The following is a 12,653-nucleotide window of genomic DNA, read 5'->3' as shown; positions in this document are numbered from 1 at the left end:
CCCCCCCCCCCCATGACGTCATAAGGCCGCTTGAGCTGTAGAACCAGTCCCATGCTCAATAATTTGGGACAGAAGCTGGATTGGCTCAGCCGTGCGCTGCTCTGCCTGTTCCCTTACAGAGTCAGCCGCGGCCATTTGTAAAGGCACCGCAACCTCTGTGCACATGCGCATTTCTGACCCACGTCGACGTCTGTGAGTGGCCTCATCAGAAGAAGTGCCGCAGGCTGCTCCTCACATCCAACTCTCTTTCATTCCTCTCACTCGCTGAGGAAATGACGCTGCCTGTTCCTGTACCAAGTAAGCCAGCACACCTTTACATACACGCTCCTCTGTTTTCCCCTCTATGTTAGTTTCACCCTCTGTTTATGTTTGTAGCAGTCTGCTCCCTACCATTCTGTGTCTGTCCTTGTCAACACCTATTTCTGCCCCCGTTGTGTATGTGCCTCTGACACCCCCCCCCCCCTTTCTTCTGGACAAGAGGTGGTTGTCAAGCAATGTGCCCCCGCTTTGCACACTTTCTTTAACTGTTATCATCCACTGACTATTAGGATTCTTTAAATTTTCCTTATTAAACACTTTGCAATTATAACTTTGTTCCCCTCCTCTGTCCCCCTCCCCTGCCTTTCTGTGCATTCATCTCTGTCTCTTTATTGTGTGTGTCGGTCCCTTCCTTTCTCCATCTTTGTGTGTTGGTCTCTGTCTACAATTTTATATGTATACCAATGTCTCCTCCATGTGTCTCCCCATGTTGTTCTCTGTCCACACCCCAAATTGTTTCTGTGTCTGTCTCCACATTAAGGGTGACGGTCCCTTTCTTTCTTCCCCTTTATTTGTATGTCTTCCAGTGTCAATAGGGCTTTTGTCACTTCAAAGGTTTCTCCATGCAAAGGCATTCTCTTCACTGGCAGGGGGTACTGCTAGTAATAGCAGTATAATTGCTGGCGGTAACCCCTGCTAGTGGAAAGATTGCGTTTGCATGGGGAAGCATATTTAGCAAGTATTGTGGTGGAACTTATTCCAATGCAATACCTGTTCTGTTGTCACTATCTCAGTCACTGGCCTGGCTTACCAATGTTGTGTCTAGAGGCATGGTAATCCTGCCTACTTTGGTAGACCACACCTACAGTTGTGGCTTCGCCTACATGAGGCCACTTTTAAAAAAATTCCAGGGCCACTTTAAATTCCCAATCCGCCCCTGAATATAGCCCTTAGACTTGTAACAGTAATAGCGAATTAAACTGCTGTAAAAGGATTGTTGATCACAAAAGCTGTGTCAGTGGCAGAGACTTATATATAATGAGTATTCAAAGTGTAGTCTCCGAGACAACATTCACTGTGAAAACAGCTGTGAGGAGCGATAACCACAGGCATTGGTCTCATAGGAAAGGGAACCTCTTGAATCTAAGTTCTAAGTATAGTTTCAGGCTATCAATACGATTCAGTACTATTAACAGACCTATGAACAAGCCTCATGCCAAATGCACATCAACCCGATGTCATGACAAATTAATAGTATACTTGCTTCACCTTCTCTGTGAAGTCTTGTCATTGCATGAGATAGGGGAACGGATCACCGAAACAGCAAGCTGCGACGGCTAGACTAGCAATGACATTACTTTTCTGCCGAGGACTGCTATGCTACTAGGAGGGACACTTCAGTGCCTGTGAGACACATTATACAGAATTGCATTGATATCTCTGAGACTATACTTTCTGCAGCAACACCAAAGATCTGTACAGTTCTTGGCAGGCTTACCAAAGAGAGGGAAGCCTGCCAAAGGAGGAAATTTTTAGCTTTCAGGGAGGGTATTTCCACCCTTAAATTATTATTGGACTTTGTCCTCTGACAGCCCTTTCGCTCCCATGCAGAGCTGTGCACAGGCTACCATTCTGCTCCCAGTGGGACTGACCACCATTATTATGGTAATGAAATGCCGACCCCCTTCCCCCCTCCAGTGAGAGGGAAGCCTTACCTGAGACAATCCCTCTGGTGACAATCTGGCAACCTGCTTCTGTCTGACCCTGCCGCAGCTACTGCTAGATTCCAGAACAACAGGCACAAATCTTGCAGTCAAAATTAAATAAATGCATAAAACATGGGGCCCCCCCAAAATAAGTGTTGGTTCCTGCAGGCACTTGTCTAAACTGACTAGGGTACACAAGAGAGGAATATAGAGGGGTGTTGAGCTTGCATTATTGAAAGTGCCAGAGCTCGTCACTCCACATACATACCCCATTGTGATTCCAGTGTCTCCTAGAGAAACCGTGATTTTTTTCCTGGATCCTAAAATAAGCTATAATTATATCCCTCCTTTTACAAAAAATAAATAAAGCCTTAATTTGATCCAGGGAGTCTTTTCAAAACTACAGGACTGTCTAAATCAACCCCACTTTAGGCAAGATAATTGAAGAGGCCATTGCAAACCAGCTGGAAGCCTAACACTTCAACAACTACATTCATAACATACCAGACTTGGCTGAGAAGCATTTAACCGAAATAGCAATAATTTCCAAAATAAATAAAGAGTCACACTGGTAAAATATTATACTACCTTATTACAACAGTTATGTTGGAGTACTAAAGAGGACTGTTTTATCAATATTTAGTGTCAGTGGGTCCTACCTGTTCCAACCATACATCTGAAGTCAGAAGTAATTCTATATCCAATATATAAATCTGTAGTGTATTTATATTGCGCCAATAATATTAGGCAGTACTAGAGAATTCCATATTACTTCCTGCACAATTGGATCGTACAATCTTACTTCCCTACCATATGCACACACGCATGCACACACATTAGAGACCAATTTGTCAAAAGCCCCAAATTAACCTATCAGTATGTTATTGGACAGTGGGAGGAAACTGGAGCACCCAGAGAAAACCTACTAAACACAGGAAGAACATACAAGCTGCACACGTGCAGATAGGGCCTTGGTTGAAATCAAATTCATGTCCACAGTACTGTAGTAAAAAAAATAAAAAATAAATCAAAAAATGTGCCATCCTACAGAAAATCAAAACCTACACATATAATGCACTACACCATTGGTCTGGGTGTAAGTATTCCACTTAACCCCTGACATTATATAAACAGCTACTGACATGGCATGGTGGTTCATGTAGGTCCACAGCACCTGGGGACTCCAGGGGGTAATCCAAGTCATGGGACTGGCTGGTTTGGAAATCGGTCTCATTAAACAAAACGTGTAGCTCTAGCATTGAATATAACCTCCCCCATCATGGCAACCTCCCAGTTACCTGAAACCCAGAGCAGGATAGCACCACAGCCTGCAACTATTCATTACAGTTGTGCAGGTCAAAGTGAACCACTACTATCAACCCAGTCCACACTGTGAACTGCAGTGTGAGTTGGCTTGCGGCTTCTGGTAACAAAGAGCTTTGTGTGTGGGATGCCTTATTTACTATATATCATTTATATGCAGGCCCGGCGCTACCATTAGGCAGCGTTAGGCAGCTGCCTAGGGCGCCGGGCTCTAGAGGGCGCCACTGGTGTCCGGCTCTGCTCCGTTATCCTGTGCAGGGGCAGCTGAACTGAAGCTGCTACAGCCCCTGCACAGCTTCAGATCCATGGTGGGTGGGGCGAGTGATCGCGCCCCGCCCGCACTCTGCCGATGGGAGGCTGAGAGAGTCTCATCTCTCAGTTTCATTCACCCCCCCCCCCCCCTCACTGCCTGTCAGCGTGACTTCATCACGTCCCGACAGGGACAGTGAGAAATGCAGCATTGAGGAGCAGCTGTGAAGAAGAGATGACAGGTAAGTAAAGAATGCTAGGGGGGAGGTTCAGTGTGAAGGAGAGAGGACAGTATTAAGCAAGTAGATGCAGTGTGAAGGAGAGGGGACAGTTTGATACAAGGGGAGGCAGTGTGAAGCAGGAAGGGGAACAGTGATGGAGGGGGAGTGTGAGGCAGGAGGGGGAGTGTAATGGATGGGGGACACTGATGAAGAGGGGGGGCAGTGTGCTGCATGGGGCACATTATCAAGCAAGGGGGGACAGTGTGCTGGATAGTGGACATTTTGATGCAAGGGGGGGGTCAGTGTGCTCCAGGGGGGGACATGGTCATCAGGGGGGCAGTGTGCTGCGGGGGGGGGGGGGGGGGGGGGGGGGGGCGACATGGTTCTGTAGGGGGGAGGACATGTGAAGCAGGGGGGGGAGGCAGTGTGCTGTGGGGATGAGGACATGGTGCTGCAGGGGAGAGGACATGGTGCTGCGGGGGGGGGGGCATGGTCAAGCAGGGGGGGGCAGTGTGCTGCAGGGGGGTACATGGTCAAGCAGGGGGGGTAGTGTGCTGCAGGGGGGGGGACATGGTCAAGCAGGCGGGGCAGTGTGCTGCTGGGGGGTACATGGTCAAGCAGGGGGGGTAGTGTGCTGCGGGGGGGGGGACATGGTCAAGCAGGAGGGGCAGTGTGCTACAGGGGGGACATGGTCAAGCAGGAGGGGCAGTGTGCTGCAGGGGGGACATGGTCAAGCGGGGGGGCAGTGTGCTGCAGGGGGTGACATGGTCAAGCAGCGGAGGGCAGTGTGCTGCAGGGGGCGGACATGGTCAAGCAGCGGAGGGCAGTGTGCTGCAGGGGGGGACATGGTCAAGCAGGAGGGGCAGTGTGCTGCAGGGGGGGGGGACATGGTCAAGCAGGAGGGGCAGTGTGCTGCAGGGGGGGGACATGGTCAAGCAGGAGGGGCAGTGTGCTGCAGGGGGGGGCATGGTCAAGCAGGGGGGGTAGTGTGCTGCAGGGGGGACATGGTCAAGCAGGGGGGCAGTGTGCTGCAGGGGGGACATGGTCAAGCAGGGGGGCAGTGTGCTGCAGGGGGGACATGGTCAAGCAGGGGGGCAGTGGGCTGCAGGGGGGTACATGGTCAAGCAGAGGGGGGGGCAGTGTGCTGCAGGGGGAGCAGTGTGATAGGTAATTCTCAAAAGTTTTTGATCCCACATCTAACACTTGATTACTTCCCCTATAGAAATCCTGTGCCCCTGGACAGCAGTGGAGTCTGGACAGCATTCTACATAAAACATCACTGCATCCAGACCGCTGGAGGAGGTAAGGCTCATCTTTTTTTTTATAGCAAAAGTGAAGTGTGTGAGGGTCTGGGAAGTGGGTATTTGGTGTGTCGTGGCAGGAGGAGGGGGGGGGGGGGGTTAGTTTGAAATTTTGCCTAGGGTGCCGGGAAACCTTGCACCGGCCCTGTTTATATGTCAAAACCCTCCATCAAAAAGAAACAATACATAGGGCCTGATTCATTAAGGACCTTAACTTGAGAAATTTCTTATTTCAGTCTCCTGGACAAAACCATGTTACAATGCAAGGGGTGCAAGTTAGTATTCTGTTTTGCACATGAGTTAAATACTGACTGTTTTTTTTATGTAGCACACAAATACTTGACAGCTTATTTGTACACTGAAATTTAAAGTTGATATTTGTGTGCTACATGAAAAAACAGTCAGTATTTAACTTATGTGCAAAACAGAATACTAATTTGCACCCCTTGCATTGTAACATGGTTTTGTCTATGAGACTGAAATAAGAAGTTTCTCAAGTTAAGGTCCTTAATGAATCAGGCCCATAGTGGATATCAATATGAAGAGGTGGACATTTCAGAATGACACAGCATTCTTTCTTCAGGACAATCTAACAGCATAAGGAACATTGAAACTGATGTAGAGTACAAAGACGCTAAACCACCATCACCACGTGTCAAGGGTAGGAGAAAAAAAATTGGAAGTTGACAGAGCAATGGCAGAGTTAACAGACAGAATAACATGCCTGGGGGAGAGAGAAAGGTAGGTAGAGAGAGAGAGAGAGAGGGGGGGGGAGGGTTGATTACATAGACCCATTGTGTATAATAAACCATGCTCTTGTATATTAGTTTGTCACAATATTGAAGACAAGAGAGCTGTCTGTGAGAATCAGATGTGCTATTATCACTAAACACAAGACCTCTAAAGAATACAAGGTCATCTCCAAAGAACTTGGCATCCCAGTTTCAACAGTGCACAATATTACTATGAAGCTTGCTGCTCATGGAACTGTGAAGAACCTCCCTGGATGTAGGAGAAAGAGGTAATTCGCTGAGAGAAGTCTTCGAAGGTTGGTACGAACTGTGAAAAAAAACCAATATGTAAAACAACAAAAGAGCCGACGGCTGGCCTGGAACAATCTGGAGTGATGGTTTCAACTAGTACCATATGTCGCACACTAAACCAAGAATGTCTCGAAAAAGGCAGACGACTGATATTTGCCAAAATGTACCTAGACAAACCACACTCGTTCTGTGGACAGAAAGAACCAAAATAGAGTAGATGCTCAGGATCTCTGAAGTTTTGGGATCTATAAATACCGCCCTCCACAGCGATCTAGCGCCACTTGAGAGAGGGATACAGATAGAGTGTAGAGCAGTTGGTCAGGCAAACTTACAGAATTGAAAGAGGAGAGTGGTAGCAGTGTTAAAAAAAGCTCCATTGCAAATTGTCATTGCTGAAATACAAATATACAAGTTCTTGTAGGCTTTTTTTCTGAATTTGCACCAAAAAGTGTAGGGTGTTATTCAAATGGATTCACAGCAGTACACAGAACTCTTCTGTGAATGATTCTGGAACAGCAAGCAGCTGCTGCCACCAGTCCTGAAGATAGTAATCCCTGTACATCATCTGGTAAAGCCTATGTAAAAGCACATAGTGTTTTTTAAGTCCGGCAAACAAAAATGTAAAAAAACACCTTTTACCACCTGTAATCAAGGCATAGTTAAGTGCCGAAAAAAATAAAATTGCCAACATGCCATTCTACACATGCAGTGGCAAAGAAAGAATCAGGCTTTTGCCTTTCTCTATGAGTGCTAGTTCTGCAACAGTCAGTGGAGCATCTTTTTGTAAGGTCAGTCATGATGATGCAAGACCTTGTCATTCTGATTCAAAAAGTGTGTAATATAGGCAACACAAAAAGGAGAGCTGCGTTGCTAATTCTCATTGCTGAAATGCAAATACTAGTCCTTGCAGGCTTTTCTTGTGAATTTGCAGGCAAATTCAGAAGTGTTCTATAGGTAACAGACAAAGAGGAGTGCTCCATTGCTAAGAGTCATTGCTGAAATAGAAATTATAGAGCTGGCTGGCTTGGCCTAAATCTGCAATTACATTTTACTGTACCATAGCTCACTAAGAAATAGGAGAGGTGGCAGGGTTCAGTGCTGAAACAGAAATTGTAATAATAGGGCTGTCAGTGTTCTTAAAAGTCTCCAGTGACATTGTATTGTGCCATAGCTTATACAGAAACAGGAGGGGTGACATTGTTGTTGTCACTCTCTAGTCTCAGTCATGATGATACTAATCCCTCTTCCTCATGTGCTAAAGCCTATGTTCAAGTGCATAGTGGTTTTAAGTCAGGGAAACAAAAATGTAAATAAAAAGCTTGTACCTTTTTAAAGAAAACAAAACCTCTCTAAAAAAAGTGAAAGTTTACTGTAGAAAAACATAAAATTGCCAAGATACCATTCTACCCAAAATATTACCAGGCATACCAGCATCAGGTAGCTCCCTTCTCTTAGCTAGATTTAGGCACCTGCAATATATACTGTCATCATATTCACCCTCATCATTCTGTAAATCTTCCTCAAACAGTACTAATTCATCCCTGCTGCAATACACCATCACAGAAGTCTGTGTACTTTGATGTAATTGCCGATAATGGCCTTCCTCATAGAATTTGTAGTTCATTTTATGGCAGAGCTGTCACGATTTTTGGGCAATTTTTTAGAGCAGAGCAAATGTCAAAATGTTGTGCTGACTCATCGGCATCACCACTGGGTGTCTTGGGAAAGCTAAGTTTTTTCCAAGAAGCAGTTGTCAGGGAAACTGAAGGAGGAGACGTCATTACAAGATGTTGATAGCTCTTGGATCCTGGAGAAGCGAATTAAGTCCTAGATCTACAATTACAATATAGTTAGCGAATTTGCTTATTTCATCCTACAATCTCTCTAGCTGCTTCTTAAAAAGTATAATTAAGGCACTTGACTCAAGCTCACCGTGTCTGCACTCTAGTCCAGCGAAATAGTCACCTGTGAAGAAAGTACATTCCCTTCACATTCTAGTCTTTTTGCAGCTGCTACATTCTACTACATGCTGTTGAAGAATCCCGAAAATTACCCTAAATTTTTCAGGACACAGACAGCATCTCCTGCATGTCATTGTCATTTTTTTTAAAAGTTCTGTAACACCAAGTTGATTGTGTGAGCAAAAACAGGAAATGTGATGGAATCCCCCCCCCCCTGCTGTTATGCTCTAACAATATTGGTGGCGCTATCAGAAATCACAAATCCTCAGAAGAGTCAAAGTAGGATTAGCCATATTGCAATGACAACCCTTATTTTATGTAACAGATTGTCAGCTGTATGCCTCTTAGTGAAGCCGCTGATACACAGAGTAGCCTGCCTCTAAAAAATGAGATGTACTTGGGTACATGCTGCTCCTCTTCCTGCTGGTGAAGGCGAATCACCAACCCAGTGGGCTGTCACAGTCATATAATCTATAGTTTGCACAGTTTCGCTTGTCCCCATATCTGTGGTTAAGTGTACAGTGGGTAGAATGGCATTTTGTAGCCCAATAATTACATTTTTACGAACTTTCAGGTAGAGGTTAGGAATAGCTTTTCTAGTAAAATGGTGTTGTGATGGAATTTGGCAATAGCGAAAGAAGACCTCAAGTAACTGTCTAAAACCAGCTGCATTAATAGTGGATATTGGACGCAGATCTAATACCAGCATAATCACCATGGTGTCTGTGATCCGTTTTGCGACTGGGTGACAGCTTTCTTACTTTCTTCCTGTAGTAGAAAACCTGGAAAACACCTTATGTGTTATGGGGCACTCAAAGGATGATGGGATTATATTAAAACATATGCAAATTTTATTAGTATCAATAAAAAAAATATCACTTAATAAGAACTTAGAAGTAGTGAAATATTAAAAACAAGTATATGACAAAATGAACCAGAAATAAGTAACTGATAAGACCGATAGATTAACTATCAGAATGCGCTGTTTCTCCAATACATTAATAGTATAATGGGTGCTGAATGGAATAGAGAGCTATCATAGGTTCTCTACCTAAGTGCATATCAGATAAGGTTAGATTGAGGGTCTAATAATCACATATCCGCATATAGAGAAGCATCTCCTTCCAAAATTTGTCTGTGTCATTATATTTCATATAAACAAAAGAGACCTTCAATCGAGATTGCTATTGTGTTATAAGGTTAGATAATGTGTCCCTGCTGTATAGGTAAGTTTTATTCCACAGCATTCACATGTGAAATGGATACATAACTTGTTAGATCATCAGAGTATGATATAATGAAGATACAGAGCTGCTAATCTTTCAGGAGGAAACCGTAATAAGCTCGATATGACAGCAGCTACTATATTGGTGTAGTATAACTGAAGAATCTAGTTCTAAGTGAACAGCCGGTATAAAGGACAAAAAGTATCTGTTACTATAGGACCCTAAGGCATCCGAATGTGATAAATATATAGTATAGTATAAGCAGAGGAGAAACAGCGCGTGTAACACCGACATGCGTTTCACTCTGCTAAGCTTTATCAAGGCAACCTTTCTTCCTCTAGCAAAGGATTAACAGTCAATTGTTGTAAACTACTAGTAGTGTTCTTCTGTGTTGAAGATCGACCCCCAGCAGCAGCAGCAGCGGGACTAACACTCAATAATTCTTCAGAGGAATCATGGTTGGTGGAGGAGGCATCTAGCCTTAGCAACTTGGATGCAGGACTAACTCTCATCAATTGTGAGGATATTGATAATGAAGTGGTTGAGGGTGTAGATTGCAGGTGCTGGGATCTAGATGAGAGGAGGGAGGTAGATGATGCTGGACTGCTTGTTATTTTTTTTTAACATAAGTTTCTGATTTTCTCAACAGCTTTCCATGAACTTGCTTCAAATGCCTTAACATGGATGAGGATCCTAGATGGTAAGGTCCCTACCTCTACTGAGTGTGGCTTTAAAAATGCTACAAATAGCTAGACAACTGTTGTCAGGATTTGTGTAAAAATAATTGCACACCTGAGAGGTGGATTTTTGGTTTTAGGCCCAGGCATGGCCTTTTTCTTATCACTGGCAAGAAGTGCTACACTCTTTGTTTGAAAGTGTAACAAAATAATTTTGTGACCTGTGAGGTGGTCAAAATTGACTGCAAATAACTTTAAATTAGTGTTAGTGAGGTTAATAATAATGTAGGATCAAAAAAAGAGCAGAATTATGTTATTTTAGCATATTTTAGCAATTTGTCTTAAAAAAATACAGAACCAAAACACACAAGGGTGGATTTACCAAAACCAAAACACAAAGCTAATCCAGATCCAAAACCACTTCACAGGGGGGGGCAGTGAGCATCTCTAAAATAGAGCTCTTTCCACTACAGACCAGAGTTTTGTTTATAGGCGACAAAATGAAGCCTTTAAAGGTGAAGAACACTCCTACTTATGATTAAACATGGTGGAGGATTCATAATGTTGTGATGTTGCTTTGCTGCCTTTGGTACTGGAGGCCTTGACTACATTGAAGGAATCATGAAATCAGAAGATAAGCAAGGCATTTTGGAGTGAAATGTGCTCTAAAATGAGAAAACTAGGTTTGGGTCGTAGAACATGGGTCCACTAGCACTATATAGACCCAAAGCACACATCCAAAAGCACAAAAGAATGATTGAAAAGGAAAGAAAATACTATTTTAAACTGGCCTGCAATGAGTCCTGATCGTAGAGCTGAACTCTGCCACTAAGAAAAAGAAAAAAAAAAAAGAATCCTGCACACATTTAAAAGCTACAACAAATTGTAATGGAAGAGAGAAGCTACCAGCAGACAGGTGCAAGAAGCTTCTAAACGGCTACAAGAAATTTTTGGAGGCAGACATTGTTGTCATAGGGTGTGCAACCAAATATTAAGGAAGTGTGCCTTTATTATTGTCCAAGTCATGTTTTATAGGTTTTATATTTTGTTTACTTGATTACTACATGTAATTTGAAAAGAAAAGTTTTTTGGGTTCATAACTTTGGACATCCTATCAAAATATGCTGATACGAAGTTGGCACATTTCCATTTATTTCTGAAGATTTTGTACAGGTTATACAAAAAAATTCAAGGGTCCAAATAATGTTGACTAGAACTGTATCTGTATGTATGTGCATATATTATAAGGGTATGATTAACTAATAAATCGCATTCGCCCAAGTTAATTTTGGAGATTTTGCCATAGCAACCAATCAGATAGTTATCATTTCTATAGTACATTCTACAAAATAATAGCTAAAATTTCATTGATTGCTATAGTAAATTTTATATATATATATATATATATATATATATATATATATATATATATATATATATCTCTATCTATCTATCTATATATATATATATCCATATATATATCCTGTTGTAAACCCGCAGTTTAGTAAATACCCCCATAGAGGTTTATTTTGTTAGAAAGCTATTGTGACAGTGGAGTGCCTTTGAGGGGTGTCATTTTTGATAAATGTTGGTTTTTTACAATTAGGCCCCATTTGAGAGATAGGGGATTTCATAGCCTTGCGAATGTCAAACAAAAGGTGCATGTTGGTATAGTCAGAGTGGCTTCACTTGAGTACAAATATGGCTGACATAAATATCTTCCATACGGAGAGGGAACGTTTAGACATATGTCAGGTACAGGGGGGCAGGTTAGTGTTTTTGGGCAAGGGGAACACTATCAGCATTAGCCCTGGAGCTGTTCTCATTTCAAAGTTTAATCAGTCTGAACGGTGCCAGAGACTGTAACTTAATCATTTTAAACTTCCCACCCTCAATTATGCTTTTTGTCCCCTCCGATTTTGCCAACCTAAACTGGCAGCACTAGGGCTGGTTAAGATTCATACAGAGAAGCCACGCTGCTTTTTTTATTTTTATTGTTTAGAACTTCTAGAACATTACTAGGTTCTACTTACTCTTCACGGAATTGGTCCATTCTCTCTCTAACTCACAAACTGCTACTGAACAAGCACATAGGGCTCATCCACCCAATCCAAAGACTCAAACCTCAAATCCCCCCCCCCCTATCCCCAAGAAATTTCTCTCACTTAAATTTGAGGAACAAGTCACATTAGTCTCCAGAAATTACAACTTCATTCACTGAGTGATTCAAGCTTAAAATATTACAAGATCTGGCTTCAATCACCATAGCAAAAAGGCATGCTGTGTGTGAAATAACACTTTCAGATCAAGGCTACAAATTTTAAAGGAGGTTCCCTTTCCAGCTCATAGGGGATGTCGGTGGCCATCAACACATTAGCGAAATCCACAGACTTTTACGAGCCACTGTAGTATCTCAAGCCGCCGCAGCTCATTGTTTACATTAGGGCTGCATCCCTCGCAATGACGGCAGGGACATCACTTCCTCTGTCCCAGCCGTCACCCAAGCAACAGCCGGGCATATGCACAAGTACAATTTATTATTAGCCTTCTGTGGCTAATTTGCACACCAGTGCTGCCGAGTCTCCATTGGTCCATGACAGTATTTAAGGCAGGTAGTACTTAGTCTCACTGCTGGTTATAGTGTTTGAGACTCTCCAGTGCAGACCTGCTCCCTATCCTGTGGATACT

At 43.3% G+C, this 12,653-nt stretch overlaps 1 protein-coding gene across 5 annotated transcripts in view; it reads right to left on the bottom strand.

The window, feature by feature from the left end:
* Positions 1–12,653, bottom strand: part of IFT46 (intraflagellar transport 46) — an 89,350-nt gene that overhangs the window by 19,242 nt on the left and 57,455 nt on the right. Inside the window, exon 12 of one of the 5 annotated variants that reach the window (XM_075189767.1) lies at positions 2,937–2,965. The exons of the other annotated variants lie outside the window; for them this stretch is intronic. Coding sequence (XP_075045868.1) covers positions 2,952–2,965 — 14 coding nt within the window. The 3' untranslated portion in view covers positions 2,937–2,951. Of the gene's footprint in view, positions 1–2,936; positions 2,966–12,653 lie in introns of those variants that run through there. 5 annotated transcript variants of the gene reach the window in all.

The sequence above is a fragment of the Mixophyes fleayi genome, chromosome 11, assembly GCF_038048845.1.
Source record: "Mixophyes fleayi isolate aMixFle1 chromosome 11, aMixFle1.hap1, whole genome shotgun sequence".
Classification (NCBI taxonomy): domain Eukaryota; kingdom Metazoa; phylum Chordata; class Amphibia; order Anura; family Limnodynastidae; genus Mixophyes; species Mixophyes fleayi.
Note: the sequence above shows the minus strand (reverse complement) of the source record. Positions and strands in the feature narration are given on the sequence as shown.